The sequence below is a fragment of the Mytilus edulis genome, chromosome 7 (assembly GCF_963676685.1).
Source record: "Mytilus edulis chromosome 7, xbMytEdul2.2, whole genome shotgun sequence".
NCBI lineage: Eukaryota > Metazoa > Mollusca > Bivalvia > Mytilida > Mytilidae > Mytilus > Mytilus edulis.
Genome location: NC_092350.1, coordinates 41,163,458 through 41,188,510, shown reverse-complemented (window position 1 = coordinate 41,188,510; position 25,053 = coordinate 41,163,458). Strand labels below are relative to the sequence as shown.

The following is a 25,053-nucleotide window of genomic DNA, read 5'->3' as shown; positions in this document are numbered from 1 at the left end:
CATGCAATATTATTTAGTATACATTAGTAGTTTTTTTAACTCAAGTTTATTCCTAGTAGATACTAAATATTCAAACGAGGAACAGAACAGAATAGATTGCAAAACAAGATACTTTAGACCTTACAGCTATTTTCCATATACGTTATATATATTTTTTATTTTACAGGAAAAACAGTGTCAGTAAACTCATATGGGCGTGTTATAAAAGCTGATATTCCAGCTACAAATGGTGTTGTTCATTTAATTGACCATGTTCTCATCCCAATCCGATATTGGCTTTCGTTTGGTTTTGGAAAATAATAATTGACAATAGTGTGCCTGCTACACTTTCATCTGTAAATATATTGATATGTAATTTATGCAAATAATTATATTTATACTTACGTGTACAATGTATGCAATATCGTCATTATCATGATTATGTCATAATAAAATTCAAATAAATTATGTATTTCATTTTAGTCTTTGTAGATGGTTGCATCTACAGGTGTAATACTACCAAATCATTGTAATTCATATCAAGTTGCAAGCGAAAATGGGCCGAAAATATTTTGGGTATTTCAAAGCACCATTATTTTTTATTCGTGGTTTCTATAGAATATTTCGAAATCTTGAGGTTCCTGTATGAAGGCAGTCTCACATTAATAAAGTAACCAGTCGGCAGGAAGAGAGACACAATTGGTTTCGATTGGAATGCCGACATTCTGTTAAAACAAAAACACGTTCTCCAAACGTAACAAATATGTTGTCAATGAAGAAATCAAGCATCTTGATTATGTCAATTTCAGAGAACTTTTTGTTTGAATCCAAGTGATTCTTTACAAAGAAGGATTTATCCCTTCCTAAGACAAAATACTTTTTTCTACGTTGCCCTTTTTTTTATGAAACAAAGCAATACCAGCTCTTTCAATTTGTCTTTTAGTTTGAAATGGGAAATACCTATGTAAAGTGTAGGAAAGCCAAAATGCTTGAATAATATTGCATGATGAAAGAGCCTTAGATTGTTTGTATTTTAAAAAATCATAAGAATTGTTTTTAGTATCCACATCCGATTCACACCACCTTACGAATAGGAAGTTTCACAATAAATTTGAAGACCGGATTTGATTGCTGATAAATTAGATGTTAATAGATAATAGATAGACTGATATAACTGACTTCATACACAACTTTAGTACATTGTTTGACATTAACAATAAATATGAATTAACGTTTATACTTTATTTGACACATGTACATTTACTTGATTTTGTGTGCATGTATTAAATATTTTGGGTATTTCAAAGCACCATTATTTTTTATTCGTGGTTTCTATAGAATATTTCGAAATCTTGAGGTTCCTGTATGAAGGCAGTCTCACATTAATAAAGTAACCAGTCGGCAGGAAGAGAGACACAATTGGTTTCGATTGGAATGCCGACATTCTGTTAAAACAAAAACACGTTCTCCAAACGTAACAAGTATGTTGTCAATGAAGAAATCAAGCATCTTGATTATGTCAATTTCAGAGAACTTTTTGTTTGAATCCAAGTGATTCTTTACAAAGAAGGATTTATCCCTTCCTAAGACAAAATACTTTTTTCTACGTTGCCCTTTTTTTTTATGAAACAAAGCAATACCAGCTCTTTCAATTTGTCTTTTAGTTTGAAATGGGAAATACCTATGTAAAGTGTAGGAAAGCCAAAATGCTTGAATAATATTGCATGATGAAAGAGCCTTAGATTGTTTGTACTTTAAAAAATCATAAGGTTTTTAGTATCCACATCCGATTCACACCACCTTACGAATAGGAAGTTTCACAATAAATTTGAAGACCGGATTTGATTGCTGATAAATTAGATGTTAATAGATAATAGATAGACTGATATAACTGACTTCATACACAACTTTAGTACATTGTTTGACATTAACAATAAATATGAATTAACGTTTATACTTTATTTGACACATGTACATTTACTTGATTTTGTGTGCATGTATTAAATCTAATATTTGTTCCTAATGTGGTTTGTAACTAAATATCGCTTTTGACGACTCAACTAAGAATTGAACACGTGGTTTTTCGGAATGTTCGCTAAAGTTGTTGTTCTCTTGAGAAGTTATGTTTCTGTTCCAACTACTTCAAATACAGCATTCGTGTTTGATGAGACTGTCATCAAAGTGAGAGGGTTAGCGCTATAAAACCAGGTTAAATCCACCATTTTCTATAAAAATGCCTGTACCAAGTCAGGAATATGACAGTTCTTGTCCATTCGTTTTTGATGCGTTTTGTTATTTGAAATTGCCATGTGATTATGGACTTTCCAAATTAATTTTCCTCTAAGTTCAGTATTTTTGTGATTTTACTTTTTGTACAAAGACGTGTATGTTCCAGACAAAAACCGATTGACAAATATATTGTCAGCAGCGTCTAAGAGGAACAAAATTAGTGTCCGGTTAATCTTAAATATAAATGAATAAGAATAATTGTTTGACTGTGCATTTACTTTTTATGTCGCATTGATGATCTCTTTCAATTTCAGATTTCTTTACTTTTAAACATAGATTTTTTTTCGTAAAATACAAATACTCCAAAAGAAAAACAATGTTAATTTTCAAAAGAGTACATAAACACATGAATGCATGCAAAGATGCGGCTTTATATCGATCCAACAACTCTATAACTTATTATTAATATATATCTTTTATGTATATTCTACAAAAGAGACACTAGACTCTTCCTAATAAACAACAAAGCAAGACACTATAACATTCTGAGGCAAGAAAGTTGGATCATTATTCCTGTGTGAAACTATTTTGACTAGTATACACCCGATGTATGTAACAATGACACACGCATAATTTTCGTTGTAACTATGCTATGCCGTCCCGTGTATAGCCATGCCTAAAATGTATAGTATTTATATAAGGTAACTGAAGACTACTGTCCGATAACAAGTTCATCTCCATGAATTGGCTGTGAGTTAAACAAAATTGATAATAACTAGTACAAATGCCCTACACAACTACTCTATATCGTTATTATAAATACTATCTTTCAATGCTTTGTGTCTATTTTAGAATGCAGTCTCAAAAATAATATATATTGTTATCTGACAAATCTGACAACATTTGAAAGTGCTACATGTGGAGCAGGATCTGCTCACCCTCCCGGAGCACCTGAGATCACCCCTAATTTTTGGTGGGGTTCGTGTTTTTATTCTTTAGTTTTCTATGTTGTGCCATGTGTACTATTATTTGTCTGTTTGTCTTTTTCATTTTTAGCCATGGCGTTGTCAGTTTATTTTCGATTTATAAGTTTGACTGTCCCTCTGGTATCTTTTGTCCCTCTTTTGAAACCGAGAAAGTGAAACATTTGAACCGTTCCGATTCCGACGCTTCTTGTCTTGTAATATTATGATTAATAATTAACCAACATTTCCGAATATAGTAGCTCAAAAATAGATAAGTTCAAACGCTCCATGCTTAAATCGACGATTCCTAATGACTTTTTTGGATCTGAAATACGGAAAGCAGCACCTCAAACTTTAATTCAACGTATTGAGACCACAAGGTATACTCAAAGTCACGTGGATAATATCTATTCCGATCTTTGTACTTTGATAGTTGACGAAATGTACTGCAAAATTCCAGTATGAAATGCAAGTAGAAAGACAAAGAAACGATATAAAAGTTCTAAACCTTTTTGGAATGAAGAACTCGGCCAACTGTAAAACGCAATGCGTCTCAAGGAAACGATTTTTTTTTTTTAGTTTTGAAGGAAGTTCATCTTTCAAAAAGAGATATCGAGAAGAATTGCAACAGGTGCAAAAATCATTGGATAGAAAATTAAGACAATGTGAACGTCATTACAATCTTTTTGTACGGAAATCGATTATATGGTTACATCGAATCATAATGATTTCTGGGACAAAATCAAAAAGCTAGAACCCCGAAAAGTACACAAAAATCCCATGGAAGTATATATAGTACAAACGATGAAATCCTAACTGATGATGATTCAGTGCTAAACAGGTGAAAAACAGATTTTCATAATATTTACAACATTGACAATAGTACGGCGGAGTTTAATGAAAATTTTCATAGCCAAGTTTTATCACATGTCTTTAGAAGACCGTATGATTGACACGTGATATGACGAAAAACAGGAGCTGAATACTACAATAACTATCGATGAAATCAAGCGTTTAATACATGGGGCACAAAAAGGCAAGGCTTGTGGAATCGATATCATACCCATAAAGTCTTGAAATATGAATCTGTGAAAAGCGTGCTTCATTCTCTGTTTCAGCTTATATTTGAAACTAGTATTATTCAATCAATCTGGCGACAGGCAATACTTTGTCCAATTCTTAAAAACAAAACATCAGATGAACGAATTCCTCTTAACTATCGTGGAATAAGTCTGCTCTCTTTTTTCTCAAAACTATATAGTGCGTTTATTAACAGCCGAGTATCTGCTTATTTAGAACAAACAACACGTTAGCAGACGAACAGAATGGGTTCTATGTGCATTGTTCATGTGAAGACTATATTATCACACTTAATGCAGCTGTAATGAACTGTCCAAAACCGTTTGCAACATTTATCGACTTTAAAAAGACATTTGACTATGTTTGATAGAGATATGCTACTGTACAAGCTTCTTTTAAATTAAATCGATGGGAAAATCTTTAACTCTATCAAAATTATCTACGTTAATACTACCGCATGTATTCGATTGAATGATACTTTTGCGGATTGGTTTAGTTGTAATTCCGGTGTTTGACAAGGCGATAATCTTTCGCGGACACTTTTCTCCATTTTCATTACTGATTTAGTGCAGGAAGTTAAAGACCTTGAACTTTGTGTTAGCATATGAAACTCAAATTTATCGATACTGGTGTATGCTGACGATATGGTGTTAATCTCACCCAATGCAAATGGCATGCAAATGATGTGAAACAGAGTCCATGACTGGTGTAAGCGATGGCGAGTACCTATCAACACTGAGAAATCGGATGTAGTTCTTGTAATCAGAATAAAAGTTTAAAATTGGAGGAAATTCATTACAGATTGTCGACAAGTACAAATATCTGGTAGTAATGTTCCATGTATTTAAAAACTATAAAGTGAATGCTGTGAGATTGTCTGAAGCTGGAGGGTGATCACTCAGTGGAACAATTTCAAAAATTCATAATCTTAAGAATTTTGGAATAAAGACATTTGAAAAACTGTTTACATCATGTGCCGTACCAATTTTAGACTATAACGTATCACTAAGACTATTGTCGTTTTTTTTTAAATGTTTTGTAAATATTTATGGTGTATGATAGTATTATTTGATACGCAAATTTAGTGTTAAAGAGTAAGACGAAAGCTAGTGATTCATAAACTAACTATTAATTGGATTGGTCTTTGAAATATTGCTAAAATGATTCAGAAATTTGTATTGCAATAAATTATTCGCATTGTTGTTATTATGGCTCTTATGGTTAATACTTTAATATGTTTACCTTTTCGGGTACATGCTATCACTCTGAGTTTTGGGTGGGGTTCGTAACGTGCAGAGTGGTTTTTGTTTTTAAATACTTTGTTTTCTTTAAAGGATTATGTACCCTTGTGATGATTCAATGCTAAACATATGGGAATTTTATAGAAAATCCACAGCATTTATCCGTGTACCACCATATTTCTCAATTTCATGACTGATAAGATTATTGAATGCAGTGCTTTCCTTAAAACGATTTTATTAATGTAGCTATTTGTTAAAACAAATTAAAATATTAACCAAATCAAGTACACCTTTTAGGGTGCGCTCGATTTTAATGACTCAGCACGATGTATTTTAGAATTTACAGGTTGCTTAGAACTTTGTGTAAAAAATAAACACTAGCACATCATAGAAAAGTAAGTGAGTAATCTATGTTTCAAATTTTATAACAAAAATCTCTGTATTAAAGGCTGTGGATTTTCTATAAAAATCTTGGTTTATATGCCACAAAGTACTCTTTTTCTATTAAATGCAATGTAACAATGAATAATAATGCTTTGCATCAAGTTTCCCCTTGGTATATGTACAAAATGACCTATCTCTATTATTCATTACATATGTAGTTTAAACCTTAATCAGTTTCCATGTATTGCCATAGATGTTGTCACTTTGTTTTCTTCTAATGAGTTTAAATATCGCGCTTCTCTTGTAAGAGTTCGTCGTTTATTTTTAATCTGAATTTTGAATGTTGATTTTTTGTATTTGATTATTAAATCCGTTCAAAGTATTGACGATTTTGTTTAAAACATCGGCAAGGAAACTTATTTGTGTCACTTCAAGCCTTTTCGGATAGATATGATCGGATAATCTCTTTCAGGGAATTATTAACATTAATCGCATCAGTATACAGAACGTGCAATATCGACCTGTCGTTATTCTTATTTTTATTTTTGAATATATTTTTTATTCACTTATCTTACTTCCGTCATAATATCTAGACTTTGAACTGCAAAAAGCTCACCAAAAAGGACGTTTCTGCAAAGTAATAATGGAACCTTTTCTTAACAAGATTGAATTGATATCAAGACCAACATAAGGTGCAGTATTATTCAAAATATGTTCATGGAAGTAGTCACCAGAAAAGCAAGACAAATAAACCAAAGTCGGGTATTTAATCTCATAAAAATAATTCATACTTATAACTTGATTCGCTAAACGCGTATCCTCAACAATATACGTACCAGTGGCGCCCAAATCAAAATACTTGGAAGGCACTGGTAGGTTAGAAGTTGAGGGGGTAGACCTGGTGTATGAGAGACAACTCTTATACATGAATTGAAAGTCATTAGTGCGTTTTAACATAGCAGTAAATTAAACAGTGATCAAGCATTTATGTTGTTTACATTTGGCTGTGAGAATGATGCAGACAGAACGAGTAAGCTCTACATGTTTGACACCATCAAACATTAAACTAAAGAACATTTTTTTTAATGATGTGGATAAAAAGGTAGAAAATTACCATTCATACATGAAATGCTTAAAAAAAACACCAATGGCAATGAACTGAGTCTGATGAGTTCTCGAGCCACTTTACTGACTAAGGGACCTTGTGGAATCATTTAGCAAAAATCCTTTGAAGTTTTGGGAAATTAGATTTGAACATATGAAGTACATAATGAAGTAATATGGTTTTAGTGCTAAGTCATTGATACATAGTTTGTAGTTACTGTTTGTGTTTTTTTTTTTAATATATATTTGGATATGATCTGAACATCAATCCTAGTACAAGCTTATGCTAATAGATAATCACCATTAACACAAAGATAGAACTTAGATATTGACAGACTATTAAAACAATGCTTTCTGATAGCATCTGCTATTGATGACAGGGGCATTTTGTAGTCTGGGGAGAGAAACCAATAAACAGTTGTGATAAAAAATTATGTCAACTCGTCCCAAGAATACTCGTACCATACTGAATATTAATGTTTTTCCTTATAAAATTAATACAATTATTATTGGGACAGTACTCCTTTAACTATTACACATAAAAAGAATGCAAAAACAGTCTGTAGCAGGTTTTGTAAAGGAAAATGAATTTTGTCCCAAAATTCTACTTTTTTTCGTGTGCCTTGTTAGCCAACTTGTTGATAAATTTTGAAAATTTCAAAAGGTAAAATTCGATAAAATTTTGTGATTTTAAAGATTAATAACCAATGAATGTTTTAACATTTTTTTGCGGGAATTAAACGACAAAAAAATTTTCTGGTTAAATTTGAAGAAAAAACATGTCCTACCTGAGCTGGCAAGACTTTCGCCGTATCAATTATTAAAAACCGGGTTTTTTTTTTGCGTTCAGTCTATTTATATTACCATGATGTTTCAGATTTACTTTAATATATGTTTCTTCTATGCAATTTAACAGTCAGGGGTATTTCTAATGACAACATGTGCAAAAACACTCAATGATTTTTACCTACTAGTGTTTTTGACCGTTTTTAGGGTACCCCAAAACTGGTCATATTCAATATATTACCCTAAATATAAAATGAAACGGTCAATTTCCTTAAGACTTTGGAAGATGATGCATGGGCCCTACATTTTCAATAATGTAAATATAAGAAAAATTAAACGAGAGGATAATTTTGGTGTTATCAAGGCCTCCCCCTTAAAGAGCAGTAAACACCGAAAATACTAAAAGTTGTGCTAAAATTACAGAAAATTATCATATCAATGATATTTTAATGTCAACGCAAAAGTGCTGACTACTGCCGTGGTGATACTCTCGAAAACGAAACGTCCAACATGATATGCTCAAACACGTGGGTTGAATATTGCCCTGGTGAACCTTCGAGAACTAAACGTCCAACATTATATGCTCGAACACGTGGGTTGACTATTGCCCTGGTGAACCCTCGAAAACGAAACGTCCAACATGATATGCTCGAACACGTGGGTTGACCTCTGCCCTGGTGAACCTTCAAGAACTAAACGTCCACCATTTATAGGATCGATCCATGGGTTGAAAAAAATCATCAAAGATACAAGGTTTTTATTTTGTTATGACAGAAGCTTGTTTCGTCTGTGTAGGACTCACCATTGGCACTAAAATATAAACTGTTGGAAGGCCACAGTAAATACGAAGTTCAAGAGCATTCAAAATCGAAACATATATATGGGATCGGGTTGAAAAATTAAGTTTGTGAAATAAACACTTGAGAACTCCGAAACAGAGGTTATTTCCTCTTTACTACGGTACGTAGAGTTTGGAACACTTGGTACGTATTGTGAGTTTGAAGCGCGATTTCCAGCACCAGGAACGGTCAAACTTACAAATTTGAAAGCCACGGATACGTAAATACGCTGGAAAGTTAAGAGCTACAGTTTAGAAATTGATACAACATACGGGAAACTTGAGAGGTTCAGTAAGAGATTATATCAAATTATCCATGAGAAAACTTTTAGTAAGCTAGTATGAGATTGCGTTTCATTTACAATTTAAGAAACATACTTTCTCGCTACATTGAAGACCCATTGGTGGCCTTCGGCTGTTGTCTGCTTCATGGTCGGGTTGTTGTCGCTTTGAGATATTCCCCATTTCCACTCTCAATTCTATCATTCTGCTTGGCCTTACATGAAGAAAACTTATACAATAAAGACATTCATTTTTGGTATAAACAAAAAGAAAAGAAGGACAAAGTCAAAATACCATATCACAATCGTTTTGTTTAATCTGAACAAAAAGTGAAAATAAAGCCTGAAACAGAAAGAGAAATAACATTTTAAAAGAATGTTCAGAATTGCCTTTATTTTTACCTCCAATGACACGGCCGACACTCGGCTAACCGAGTGATTGGTCGGTTAATCTATATTGAGTATGTGGCTATATCGGCGGTGGGTCTGTTAATCGAGTTGGCTAAAGTCTGTTAATCAGGTGTTATCGAGGAAATCATTGGAAATTCTGCATGTTTCATTGTATAACTTTTTAAATGTATGTTTATCATAAAAATTATTCATGTCTAACAAAACAATTCAATGTACTGAATCCAGTGGTGTAATTATTATTTTTCTAGCTTCGATGTACGATCTATAAAATGAAAAGGCGTGTTACTCATCAATAAATTTATACACATTTTACACACATAAAATGTACACAAAAAGACACGTTGGTTGAATTTACTTGCATGCGATATTTTGCACATCGAACAAAGACAGGCATTATGTTTGTCAACCAAATTGATATCATTGTGTGAAAAATCTACACAAAAATCTGTATTTTAGTGACATAAATCAATCTTTATTTAAAACCTGGTCTGTTAATGGGTCGGATGTATAAAACCCGGTCTGTTAATTGGTCTGTTAAGAGTTATGAATGGCAATAAAAGTATAATTTTATTGCTGTATGGGGTGTTATCGGATCAAATGGTTAGGCTCAAGACGAGTGGCTAAAATATACGGAAACAACACATGAGCAATGAAACATAATATATACGGAAACACTGACATGAACAATGAATTTAGGCCATGAATATTGAAAACTGATATAAAAAAGTGTAATATTAAAGTATTATTATACATCATGTTAAAATGCCATATTATGATTGCCTAATACGAAGGTGTTAATTTACTCTATCACATGGCTAACGGGTGACAATTTTTTGGAATGTCACCCTCTCGGCTAGACCAAACAAAAATCGGCAGTTTAAACGACAATGAATTGAATCTACATCAAGTTATTTTATAGACAATGCTTAAAGTTCTAATTTACTATACAACGAAGCGTGGAACGACTCAAACTTATTTCTTTTACAATTGTTGGAAAAACGTATTTCACTTGTTAATAATTTTACTTTAAAACCTATAAATGTGTGTTATGCTTATTATTGACATTAAACGCATTCGTTCACCATCGATGGGTTTCAACTGGTGATGTACATTTCATCATGTTCATTGTGATGTATATTTCTCAGCCAGATATGAGGCCTTTTGAAAGGGGTATCTACCCAAAATTTCAGTAAAATAAATAACAATAACAAAATAACAACAATTGAAAATATATTTTTTCTTGATAGCAGAGCTTTTTTCCCGTTTCGGGCCTAATCCTTGTATCGTTTATATTTCAAGTCAATGCACTACTATTGTCTATTTACTTGACATCTGATGATTGTTCAAATACCCGTTACGCTGCCAAGTACGTGACTACATAGAAAATACTTTATAATAATTACATTAGATGTATGTTTCATTATAATATTTTATCCTGGTTGGCTAACTGCACATCACGTGTTATTCCGTAAGCAGTTGCATTGTTTAATTCAACTTTTCACTCATGATAACACGTGCTCCAACAATAAAGTGCACAGGTGAATTAAATAATAAAATATATAAAATTCGTGTTTTCATGATCATAGCTAAAAACTGTAATTATAAGTATTGAATGCTTCTTTTTGTAACTTTATAGGGTTGTAAAAGCGTTGACCGTGCGTACATTTTTAGAATGAAGCGCTTCCGCGCTTCATACAAAATGTACTTCGGTCAACGCTTTTACACCCCAATAAATTTACAAAAAGAAGCATTCAATTCTTAAATAAAACTCATCTGTTAAAGAAATGATGATAGGACATTCATTATAATAAATCAAATATCACATAGCTGAGAGGGTGATAGAGCAGATCGGTACCCCTCGAAAAAACATTGTTTTCTCGGGACCAAATCTGCTCTATCACCCTCTCAGCTATGTGTTATTTATATCTTATCACATATGTGTTGCGGATACGGATACATTTTTAAGATTTACCTGTTATGTTTCATTAAATTGTTATAATTGAACTTTTTTTCCCTCTTTTCTGCAAACACTTAAATATGTGATAAATAGTTTAAAGATTATAACATGTTTTTCCATATTTGCCCTGGTATCACCCCTCGACCCATATCGGCCCTCGGCTAAAGCCTCGAGGCCGATATGGGAGTCTCGGGATGATACCAGGGCTAATATAGAAAAGGGCATGTTATAATCTATACATATTGATTTCATCCAAGAATGGTCGCATATATCATTCTGTTTAGGTTGTCATGAATGACACTAATTTGTATCTGCATTGGTAACCAGTATATAAATCAGAGATAAACGCCGTAATGTAACTAAACATCAGTAAGTAAAATATATTGGGATGCTAGAATATATAAAGAATAAAGAAATAATAATGAGTAAAATAAAATAAAATGTAGAGAAAAGTAACAGACAATTTAAAGAATATAGAAATAAACAACACCCCTAATCCGGACCCTCATTGTATACACGAGAATCTGGATGGAAACACAGAATATATAGAATAATAGATAAGGACAGTAGCAAGTGATGCATTAATAAAAAAAAGATAGAAAAAAATAATAACTATTTGAGAATAAAGACATGAAACACCCCTGGGTGTTGAAACAGTAACGGATTGCTATGTACTCATATTGGTAATAAATGCTAAAAGTTTACATGCGGACAACTGCAGTTCTCCTCTGCACTTATGTAGAAAGTAACTAAATGGAATAAAATGAATTAAAACTTAAGATAACCAAATGTAGCTGCATTCGCTCCTTTCCATTTACTTCTTTAGACTGATGTGTAAACAACAGATGATTCAGTAATAGAAGAAAAGAACCAATCGGGTGATGTTGACGATTTAGAGTTTAACGTCCAGTGACAAATATCATGTGCATATGAGAACGATAACACGTTATATGTACCCTGTGTTGTATTAGAAAGACACTTTCGGACGGATTTGAGAACGTGCTACTTTGAACAGACACAAAAATTAAGGCTGAAGAAAACGTTAATAATAGAGTCATGCATATTCCAGCAGGCAATCCATATCCATATATTGAAGTGATACACCCCTTAATAGAATGCAAAGGAAGTCAAAATAAAAATGTTCTTACTAGAAGGATACTGTTGCAGCGTATTGTCATTTTTTTTTTACTCAAGAGTATCTCATTCTTAACTTTTTCAAAGGGAAAATATAAAGGTAGCACAACTATTGTCGTGGCTAAATAACTCTTAACTGACACAATTTCAATTGTCCAACCCATTAACAGACTTTATTCCCATAATGTTCACTAAAACGTGGTATTACTCACGTTATATTACAATTATGAAATATTTACTAATTTCAATTTATATTTTAGAACCAAAGTACGGTTTTGTGTCCTTTAAATGATATCTAAAATTGTTTTTTTCGCCTTTCATTACAAAAATTGCTGTGCGTATAAGCATAAATACTACATACTTGCGCGACGCCTTTTAGTTTTCCTTAAAACTGGGCAGACTATGAAATGTTTTAATAGTTGGAAAATGTTCTATGATCTATATCATTTTGTCAGACACTTTTCTTTTTTTGATTTGATTCTTATAATGTACCTAAAATCTGTATATTAAATAGATTTTAATATTAAAATTGTGCGTTTTACTCTTAACAGACGTATAACCAACCCGATTAACAGACCAACCGCCGATATAGCCGCATACTCAATATAGATTAACCGACCTATCTCTCGGTTAGCCGAGTGTCGGCCGTGAATGAACTGATTATAGATACCAGGATTGACATTTTGTATTTATGCCAGACGTGCGTTTTGTCTTCAAAAGACCCATCAGTGACGCCAGAAATCAAAATAAGTTTAAAATGCTAAATACACTTACGAAGTTGAGAACCAAAAGTTCTTAGAAGTTTTGCCGAATACGGCTAAGGTAATATATTCCTGGGGTAGAAAATCCTTGGTATTTCAAAATTTCAAAGTTTTGTAAACAGTTAATTTATAATTATGAACATACCAATGATAATGCATGACAACACAGAAGTGCTGTCTACTGAGCTGGTGATATCCTCGGGGATTAATATCTCACCAGCAGTGGCATAGACCAAGTTGCATAGACCCAGTGGATGTAAATAAACTCATCATAGATACCAGGATTGAAATTTTGTATTTACGCGTTTTGTCTTCAAAAGACTCAGATATACTGAGATAGTTTTAAGTACAAATTAGTTATGTAAGAAAATATTTCATAAGAATTATATATTTCGGGTAATAGGTCACCTAATATAATTATGAATATAAATCGTGTCTTATCAAGATTGGTCAGACGTTTCTTCGCATATTATGGTTAAGGTGACCACGTAAATACACATGTCAAACATGTGCGACTTAATTTTATAAATTGGTAATATAAAGAGTCAGGCCTTCAAATTTAATCTGCATATCATAACTAAACAGTTGAATCTTTAAACTGACTAAAATGTTGAAGTATTTTGGTCTAATGTTTGTAGTAGGCAGCGTCTGGTGCGGCAATCTTGTTGAAGTGTTACAAGCTGATGGAGAGAGTAAACTCATTAAATACGTCACAGCTGCTGGACTGGCCCCTGCTATACTTGCAGGTATTTTCTACATATAGTTTTTATCCAAATAGTGGTTAACGGGTATATGAATTGCTTAGAAATGACTTTTTCCAATAAGCTATAATCTAATTATTTTCTATAAAACAAATACAATAATGATATTTGCAAAACCGACTTGTTGGACTGTGTTTTGAAAAAGTCAACTCTTTTGGCAGGGTGTTCTTTCTGTACGAGGGTATCATGATTTACTTTTTTGTGACATAAAAGATCGAAACCAGAGCAGATCAAGATAACTTGATATCAAAATTGCGTTCAAATGAACATTGTGGTTTTCTTAATAGAATCAATCATCCGTTACAGGGAATTAAAAATCAGGAGAGAAATACGTATAGCATATATGCTATATGATGAGAGACTTTAGAACAATTCGAATTTTCTTCCTTTTACCAGAAAAAAAAACTACTCAACATAAGACGATTTTTACCTAGATACTTAACATCATTAGCAATGTAAGGTAATTATTCAGGTATCAAGCTAAATAAATATATATCATAATATGTAATGGAATACGTGGAAAAAAACTTACAATCGACCATTTTAACATAGATTTCTAAAGACTTATATGTTACTGCTTTTAATTTGTTGTGCACGAAGTGTAATATTCAAATCATTATTTAAAGATGTCATCGGTCATTTTGGTGTCCTCTCTGCGTTTCATACAAAGCACGGACGATTTTTATGAGCAACAACTACACCTTTGAATTATGAGTAAATGTCTTACTTGAAAACAAAAACAATATATCAATATACTCACAATGTCGGAAAATATAGAACTCAGATGTAATACTGAAGAAAAAAAACCAGAATATCTAGACAAGCCTCTCTTAAAAAACTGGGTTTTTTTTTAAACTCGTACAAAGTAATCTTATTATTTAATTGCATATACTTGACGTTGCTTTCTTTCTTACACAAAATAAAACCTACATACATGGGATATTATTAGTACTATTCATATAAATATTATAATGCGCCATATTGACTCTTCAAGTTACTAGTACATACTCCAATGGATAACTTCTTTTTTCAATGAAATAATTGCCAGGAACATACACAATCTTTGCCCCAACTGATGCGGCATTTGACGCCATCGGAACTGAAGCAGAACTTCTGAAGGACACAACAGCTTTAGGAAATATTCTTAAGTACCATGTAGTGAAAGGTACAATACCAAGCTCAGCAGCCAAAAACGAACTTCAGTTAGAAACACTTGCGGGAACAAAAATAAGATTCAACATTTACTCACATAATAATGTAAGTATATCATTATAACAGATATCAAAATATTACTTTTTTTTTTTACTTTTTAATGTTCAATTTTTAATTGTAAAATTTAGGTTATCATCTCTCCTTTATATAAGTGGATGTCGTGCGATTGCTAATGGAGACCATATGACATGGATGTTAACATCTAGAGGTCACCGCATGGTTTTCAACAATTAGGAAAAAATCCATACTGTATAGAAAGCTATAAAAAAAATCCACGACCTATCAAAGTTCGAAACAATGCTTACAATTAGTTAGCGAAAAAAATCAAGAATGTCAAACAACAACCATTAAAGTATTGGTTCGTGTATACATGTATGTATTATGTGACGTGTAAAACATATGGGTGAACGATCATCTCTTAAACTTTTAAAAAATGGTGTATTATCACAACACATAAGAAAAATAGTAAAAGAAAAACAAATAGAAAAGAGCTTGACTAATCCGATCAGTACAAGTCATAAACAGCTAACTGAAAGACAAAGGACACACAGTATCGACATACCTTTTCTCGCGGCTACTGAAAGCTACTTTTAAGCCCAATTGAACTAATATATAGACAATGTTTCCCAGCCTTAACTATCAATCAGTAAACTTCTGAAATATTTAGTTAAAGAAAACACTTTAAATCAAGGTGAGAATTGCATGTGATGCCTCATTTTGATATATTTATTGATAAATTCGATGTAACTCTAATTGTTATAAACCATCTGCTACCAAAATGTATGAATAATAAATCTCATTTAATATGGTACTATTTTAGGCCGTAACCGTAGAGGGTTCAAAAATAACAAAATTTGACCTATCTGCATCCAATGGAGTAGTTCATGTCATCAACAAGGTTATGATGCCCCCAACCGGAGACATAGTAGACCTGGTTGTCGGTAACAACGATCTCAGCACATTGTTGACTCAGGTTCAAAATGCTGGTCTCGCTAATGCATTGAAAGGTATATGCAAATTACAATTAGGGTTGAAACGTGACCTTTTCCTTTACTGCTAAAATACAATACTGTATTCGTCCTCTTTCAGAAATGCAGAATATGAAGAATGTTTTCATTTAACTAGCGAAAATATTGACAATTGGTTTTGATATACACGTAAAAAAAGGAAACAGTACAAGTCCAGTTTATCAAAATATATAATAAATAAAAAGAAATTGTTGAATTAACCAATGAAAAAGGTTCATGCGTAAGGCGGTTTCTTATGATTCAGAAAGTCGTACAAATCCTGAAAGGGAGAACATGCAGGGCTACCGAGGTCAAGTTTAGTTTGCTGGTAAAAAAAGACGACAACAATTTCAAAACTAATTTCTAAATCAGTGTTCAAATATCTTCGACCATGTTTACGTTTCAAATTTCATAGTGTATTGACTTGTAACGTTGCATTTGTTAGTTAATATTATTTTCAGTTCTTCTTTCTCCCTTTTCATGAAAAGACTGGATGAAAGAAATATAAAAAAAATTATACTGTTTAAACAGAAAAAAATATGGATGTATGTAAGCTAAGAGAGGTGTCATTCTTTTATATATTTTTTTTAATTTCCAGGTGATGCACTGACAGTATTTGCACCAACGAATGCTGCCTTTGCTAGTCTTGGTCCATCACTTCTAGCAAAATTGGCATCAAATAAAGGTCTTCTTACAGGTATATATTTATTTAGAATCGATTTAAGGAAAGCGGTCTCCTCGATGGTCTTTTAAAACCGTGCATACCTCGAGTACGTGGGTCGTTGGTTTGATAACTAAGAAATTTAAAATTGGTATTTGCTGCTCAGATGATAAAACAATCGGCAATCATTCTTAAGACCAAAGACTGGTGGGCTTAGAATTATAGTAATGTTTTGGTGAAGGATGCAACTGCAACCTTAGATATAAGCAGGTGTGGTATGAGTGCCATTGAGGCAATTCTCTATCCAAGTAGCTGCAACCTTGTACACTAACACGTTAAAAAACCATCGGTTTAGTACAAAGTAGGTTATTTTTTCATATCAACATGATTTTGTCCTGAGATGCATGTTATATTTACTACTGGAAGTTAAACACTTCTCCATAATCATTTTTTGGTAAGTTGATTAAAACTTCAGATAAGTTACAATCCAACAACACATTTAAAGTATTTCTAAAGTTTTTTTTATATGTTTTCAACATATCCTTCATTTTGTCCTTTGCTTCGTACTTCGATGAATATATATGAATGAACGAAATCATTTACAAATATATTTTCGTATCTTCTTATTGACATGCAACATTCAACAGCCACATATTTTAAAATATGTTATCGTAAGTAATACTTTGTACTATGATTTTATAGAAATACTGGAATACCACGTAGTACCTCATACAGAATACTCAGAAGGTCTGTACAACAGAGAAACCTTACGAACAATTGACAGACACCATGACCGTATTCGAATTCACACTAGAAGTGGTAAGCATTTTAAGATAATTTATATGTGTTCAAAAGAGAATGGGTTTTTTTCAAATTAAAGAAAATATAAGAAAAAAACAACACTTTCGTGAACTTTTCTTTACTCGCTTTCAATCAAAAGTAATGATTGGTACTTTCATATTCTATATCCGAGTAAACATGGCAGAAATAAAACACTATTGCTGCAAAACCAATATATTTAGATCCAAATTATGTAAAGATCAGTGCCTGTATCAAAATTACTATATATCTACTTTGTACCAATTGGATGAGCTAAACCCTTTTCAACTGATTTTTATACCCCATTTATGGACATTATGTTTCTGGTCTGTGTGACCGTTCGTCCGTCTGTCCCGCTTCAGGTTAAAGATTTCAGGTTAACATTTTTGGTCGAGGTAGTTTTTGATGAAGATGAAGTTCAATCAACTTATAACTTAGTACACATGTTCCCTATCATAATATGACCTTTCTAATTTCAATGCCAAAGTAGAGATTTTCTCCCCTTTTCACGGTCCATTGAACATAGAAAATGATAGTGCGGATTGGGCATCCGGGTACTGGGGACACATTCTTGTAGTAGTTTGCTTTTATGATATACTGTAACACCACTATGGTTCCTATGTTAAAGGGGGTGACGACTTCGTACTAGTTTATTTCTTGTGTAGTTATACAGTAACTATAATACTTCAAGTTAGTGTACAGTATTATACCGATGTGCATAACTTGATTTCTTTTATATCCGTTCCAAGATAAAAAAAAAAAAAAAACATGAGAAAACTTCAAAAACAGTGTGATGGTGTCATTGGGATGTGCTGATCAGGTAATCGTCTCATACTTTAAAATGGGATTAATTAGAAAGTTTCCCATTTATAAAATAAAAAAAACGTTTACATTTTTATGATACACCGACTTAATTTGAAATATCAAAAGTCAACTTACATATATAAATATATATAAAAATGTGTTTGTGATCAGCGCTTAGCCATTCCAATAATTCGAGAACATCATGCAAGAGTCGCAGTGCGATTGTTCAATGGAAGTAAATGTCTAGACCAAAACGGATAGAATAATACGGAAGCCGATAAGGGCCATTTAAAAAAAAAAATTATGTCGTAACTTCGACATAACATGTCGTTATTACGACATCGCTATGTCGTAATTTCGACATAATATGTCGTTACAACGACATCGCTATGTCGTAATTTCGACATAACATGTCGTAATAACGACATAGCTATGTCGTAATAACGACATCGCTATGTATATAAATATGATTGCCAAGAGACTAAATTACGGAAGCCGATAAGGGCCATTCAAAAAAAATATTTTATGTCGTAATTACGACATAGCATGTCGTAATTTCGACATAACATGTCGTTATTACGACATCGCTATGTCGTAATTTCGACATAACATGTCGTTAAACGACATCGCTATGTCGTAATTTCGACATATCATGTCGTAATAACGACATCACTATGTCGTTAAAACGACATAGCTATGTCGTAATAACGACATCGCTATATATAAAAGAATATGTATTATGATTGCCAAGAGACTAAATGACACAGAAATTAATAACTATAGGTCATATCATAATGCCCCCAATAATTAGAAGAAAAAACCCCGTATAATCAGCTATAAAAGAGGGACGAAAGATACAAGAGGAAGAGCCCCCGAAATGTTGTTTGGCAGACAGTGTTATTAATTAATTGTTAGCTCCCTTGGTAAAACTCCAAATTTCATAATAAATGTATTTTACTGTTAAATGATTTACATGAAGCTTAATAGAGCATCACTGAAGAGACATGTATTGTCGAAATGCGCATCTGGTGCAAGAAAATTAGTACCGTCAATTTTATTAATAGGTATATATTTGTTAATTGCAAAGCTTTTGCTATTTGAATTCATGATCATTAGTTAAAGATATTTATTTATATTGTAAAGTTTGATATTTGTATCGTCGCAAAATCTTTGGTCACCTTCTTCGGTTACCTTCTGTGAGAAACTTATATATTTTACAGATCCCATTTCATAGTAATACGTTATCTACTGTGGAAGGGTGGTACAGTTAATCATGGTCGATATATATGGACTTAATTTGGTGAAAGAATAATATATGGAATTATATGAGGACTGAGTTTGTATACTACCAAGGCAAGCCAAGCCTTCCACCTCCCTGTAAATAAGCGCAGACACCATGGCTTGTTGTAATAATTAAGTATTGATTGCTCTGTGTCTACTGTCAAACGTTTGGCACGATGTTCCTACAACACGACGTTACACTTTAAAAAAAAAGCGGCGTCGAAGAGGGTTTTTGACTTCGATTGGTTTTTTTTATTCGTTTTTTTTATATGTTGGTTGATTCTGGCTCTGTTCGTTTTGTGATGTCATTTTATCATAAATTACCTCAAGTTGTGGAAATCGATTTAATAATGTTTACCCTTTAAGTTATTTCAACTAAAAATGCATTACTGTCGCAAGTAATGTAGGAAGAAAAGATGGGACGGAAATAGATATAGGAAGATGTGGTACGGTTTTCCATAAAAACAATTCTTTTAGATGTACGAAACTTTTGTCATATGATGTTTAACTTTCAAGGTGCATATCATCTGTCATTGTAAAATTTCTATATCTTAATTCAACCCCAATACAAATATATTTGATACCTTGCAAGTAAATCGAACATTTTTACCCTTGGTTAAATTTGAATAAAATTGTATTTTCCCTAGCACATAAGTTGTCGAAATACACCCCTTCAATAACTTGAACATTGGCTTGAGAATTATTTCCCCAAGTCATCTATAGTGTTTAACTTCTGATATACATTTTAAAATATAGTAATCTACTCCTGGATCGTCCGCGAAAACGGCTTATATAATCCCGGGTTTTTATTATTCGATGAAACGGTTTTCGTCGCGGTTTGGGATTTGTCTTTCAATACCTCTATTTCATGTACAAGTTTATATTAACGAAAAGTTCCGGCTTTGCTAGTACAGGAATTAATTTCATCACGACAGTAATAACATGAATAGCAGAACAAATCGCGAAGTAAAACATTCCTTGAACTGGTATAAGTCTTTTAATATTGGTGATTGCACCTTACTGAAGTGACGACTTTAAATGATCTATTTCGGAGCACTTCCACAACATAAATTTCAATTCGCATTATACATTAAGAGTACTGTCTTGGTGTCTCCAATTTGTCTTTGCAAAACTTGGACGAAGTTCATGTAATGAGATTATTTCCCCATTTCACCATTCTTTTAAATAAATCGTTAAAAGCTACAAACGATTAATAAAAATCGCAAAATTTAACCTGTGTCGAACCTATGTCTCCGGGTGAAGTCTATAGCAATATGCGCTATTCTTTTTTTTCGGCAGCAATCATCAACCTCTTTTGCCAAATTTCATAATGAACAATGAGGCAAATATTTGTACTTTTGTTAGATATTACAATTGTCTTACTCTTTTTATTCATTTTCTGCTATATCTACTTACAAAATTCACTTTCAGTCGTTGAGTTAACGAAAAACGTCGTTGGACATTTTTCTTATTCCAGCTTAATATGAAGCCACCGAGTTAAATGAAATTTAGCAAAATAACGACTTTAACGCCACAAAGAACCGACACATGTCGTTGTTCCTGCCAAGAATGAAGAAGATCAGAGAATAAGAAAAAGAATCACTATACATAAGAGTTAAAACAGTTTTTCATAAATGTAACGTTGGACATCCGTTTTTTTCACCTAGCTTTGTCTAATCTTCAAATTTACTAGATATTAATTAGTATATAATCAAGAGCTGTAGAAACATAATTTGAAACATATATTGAATTTGTTTTAATATTGGTTCGTGTTTTCTAACTTTTTTATTTTGTTTTGCGGATGAAATTTCGAAGATTCTGTTTTAAATCCTAGAGGTTGTAGGAACATCGTGTCCAACGTTTGAAAGTAGAAAAAGAGCAATCAATACTTCAATTCATCCTTTAATATGACAAGAAGGAAAGTCGTTTGCGCTTATTTTTAGGGAGGTGTGAAGCTTGGCTTGCCTTGGGGGGAAGGGGGGGAAGGGGGCAGTGAATATCAGTCCTTAAATAATTCCACACATAGTTCTTCCAACAAGTAGAAGATTTACTAGAATTTGACGGGCTCTACACCCCTGTTACTAGAATGTGAAGGGCTTTATACCCTGCTACGGACGGTATCTTAATAACCTAAAATGAGATCTATAAATTATATAAGTTTCTCACAGAAGGTAACCAAAGAAGGTAACCAAAGATTTTGCGACGATACAATTATCAAACGTTACAATATGAATAATATCTTTAACCAATGAATTCAAATAGCAAAAGCTATGCAATTAACAAATATATACTTATTAAGCTTCATGTAAATTATTTAACAATGAAATACATTAAATATGAAATTTGGAGTTTTACCAAGGGAGCTAATAATTAATTAATAACACTGTCTGCCACCCTGCATTTCGGGGGCTCTCCCTCTGGTATATTTCGTCCCTCTTTTATAGCTGATTATACGGGTTTTTTTCTAATTATTTGGGGCATTATGATGACCTAGGGTTGTTAATTTCTGTGTCATTTATTCTCTTGGCAATCATAATACATATTCTTTTATATACATTAGCGATGTCGTTATTACATTAGTGATGTCGTTATACATTAGTGATGTCGTTATTACGAAATGTTATGTCGAAATTACGACATGTTATGTCGAAATTACGACATAGCGATGTCGTTTTAACGATATGTTATGTCGTTATTACGACATGTTATGTCGAAATTACGACATAGCGATGTCGTTTTAACGACATGTTATGTCGTTTTAACGACATGTTATGTCGAAATTACGACATGCTATGTCGTAATTACGACTGCTATGTCGTAATTACGACATATTTTTTTTTTTTTTAATGGCTTCCGTAGAATAACCACTTAGATATATATACGAACGGACACGCAGTAATTGTGCACATTTTTTTTTTCAGATGGAAGCGTCGTTGTGAACTCATCAAAAGTATCAAAGGCGGACATTTCAGCAACAAATGGTGTCGTTCATGTTATAGATCATGTACTTATTCCTTTCAGATACAGACTTCAATTTGGATTTGGAAAGTAGATAAAACGAAATTTATTGATTTCGTAACTATTTATGGATAGTTGCTATTCATAAATGTATTGTTCAGACTTTTTTCACATGTAAAAACAACAAACTTAGTGTATTCATTGCTGTTGTTATGTTTGTTATAAATAAAATTATAAAAACTAACATTTTACACATTGTTGACTGCCGTACGGCGACCTATAATTGTTAATTTCTGTGTTATTAGGTCTCTTTTGGTGTATTGTCGCATTGGTAAACATACCACCTCTGTTTATGTTTATTTTGCATCAATTTTGTATTGAATATGTAATCATAAGGTTTACTTCATACATCTTTTTAAATAAGGATTTAGGGCGATATATACCTTTGTTATCATCATCAATAAAAAAAATAATTGATAAAGTATATGCGTCCAAAGTGCCTTTATGGGATTCACCTACATCATAGACGCTCAAAACTAAATTTGAAAGCCGACAATGTATTATAGGTACCGAAAGAGTTAACATTTAGAACCGCCAAGGAATTGGATCTCAGTAGACCTGGTGATTGCAAGGTTGTTTATTTTTATTGGCTTAAGGTGGTTTTTTTTTATATATTTTCATTTGCTTAAAGTCGGATTAATGGAATTATTGCCGGTGGGGTAACCGTGAGAAATTACCTTACCAGAATTACTATATGTACTGATTTTTCACGTCATTTAGGGTAGATATATACAATGATGCAAAGAGAACATTGAATATGTAAAAAATGTTACATTGATGAGGTTGAAGATGATTCCCACTTTTCCTAAACATGTAAAAACTAATATTTTTTTTCGAAATCAGCCTGGAAAAGACATGAATTATATTTTTCCAGAAATTTTAAAGTCATAAGAAACTTCAAATTAAGAAAAATAATGCATATGTTTTTTTTATAACTCAATGATAGTTTCATTATAAAACTTATGTACATATACTTTTTTCTGAAGAAAATTCTTTAATTTGCTCATATTTAGAAGAAGTTTACTTTATTTTAATTGCTTCCTTCCAGGAAACAATTCCCCGACATGTTTTCCGTATGCAAAGTGACCTCAGTGTGACCCATCTCGTAAAAACCCGGTGATCGCAATACGCATGGCTGTCCTTAAAATAAACTATTATTTGATTGAACATGTTAAACACGTGCTCAATATCCATGCTTTTGTTGATTGTTGACAAACAGGTGACAATCGTTTAACTTCGGCTTCAAAACACGAACTTTAATTGCCTGCCATATTTTCACAACAACACTGACCGATTGAAAAAAAAATGACGATTGTACGAAATTTATGCGAAAAAAATGATAAAATCGTGCACAGAAGACTAAGTTTATGATGTTTGTATGCATTGGTTCAAGAATTGGAATAACATTATTTTTCACCGGTCACTCGTTTCATATGACTTTAAAATTGTCTGAAAAAGATAAAAAGCAAGTCCTTTTATCTGTATTTGATATTACGCAGCTTAGTGTTCCAATCAAAAAAAAGTCGTTTGCACCGAGGAGAGTGGACACAACACAGTCACCTGCATAATTCCTATTACTTTTTTCATTCTATATATATGATATTTTTAAAATATGTTTTAATTTTAGCATCGTGTATATATTTGTATTGTATTGTTTATGGGTCGTTTTCAAAAAATGTGGATATTTCAGTTGTAAAATAACAATACAAAAAAATATTCAATTTTTAACTTTAATATATGAAATTGAATAGTTTAACAACAATACAACCTGAAATAAAAATATGCAATCTTAAATGCTACTACAAAAATATTTAAAAAAAAAACATAGAAACAAGTATGGGACATATGTCAACTACATAACGGATTTAGTTTCGGTCCCTAATTTTTTTTTAATAATATTTACATTTTGCTTTATATATATTTCCATAAAAATCATCACACTTTTTTCAAAACAGTTAAACATGTTAAAATAACACTTTTTAGAAACATATTTTAAAAAGAATTTAATTCAGCATTGTCAACTACATAACGCTTTTTGTCAACTACATAACGATTCACTGCGTTATGTAGTTGACCGTTATGTAGTTGACCTATTTGTGGTTTTTGGATGTTTTTCCTGACCCTAATACTACCAGATAAAAGGTTTTTATTGAATTAGAGTCAGTATTATAGACTTTGAATGATTTATGTAAAAAAAAATATTTATGACAAAATTTATCAATGTTTTTGCCGTTACAAAGTTGACATAGAATAAAATTACGGAGTAATTTGTACTCACCAAAACTAATCTATAATGAAATTAATCAATGATGTCATCCTGTAACTTTAAGCACGTCATCA

At 32.3% G+C, this 25,053-nt stretch overlaps 1 protein-coding gene across 1 annotated transcript in view; it reads left to right on the top strand.

Moving 5' to 3' along the window:
• The window catches only part of LOC139483126 (transforming growth factor-beta-induced protein ig-h3-like), a 29,975-nt gene extending 7,078 nt beyond the window's left edge, over positions 1 to 22,897 (top strand). The window contains exons 6-12 of the mRNA XM_071267159.1: positions 167 to 298; positions 13,741 to 13,896; positions 14,960 to 15,168; positions 15,944 to 16,130; positions 16,729 to 16,827; positions 17,494 to 17,610; positions 22,617 to 22,897. Of these exons, the coding sequence (XP_071123260.1) occupies positions 167 to 298; positions 13,741 to 13,896; positions 14,960 to 15,168; positions 15,944 to 16,130; positions 16,729 to 16,827; positions 17,494 to 17,610; positions 22,617 to 22,747 (1,031 nt within the window). The 3' untranslated portion in view covers positions 22,748 to 22,897. The remainder of the gene's footprint in view (positions 1 to 166; positions 299 to 13,740; positions 13,897 to 14,959; positions 15,169 to 15,943; positions 16,131 to 16,728; positions 16,828 to 17,493; positions 17,611 to 22,616) is intronic.
• Positions 22,898 to 25,053: the final 2,156 nt, after the last annotated feature.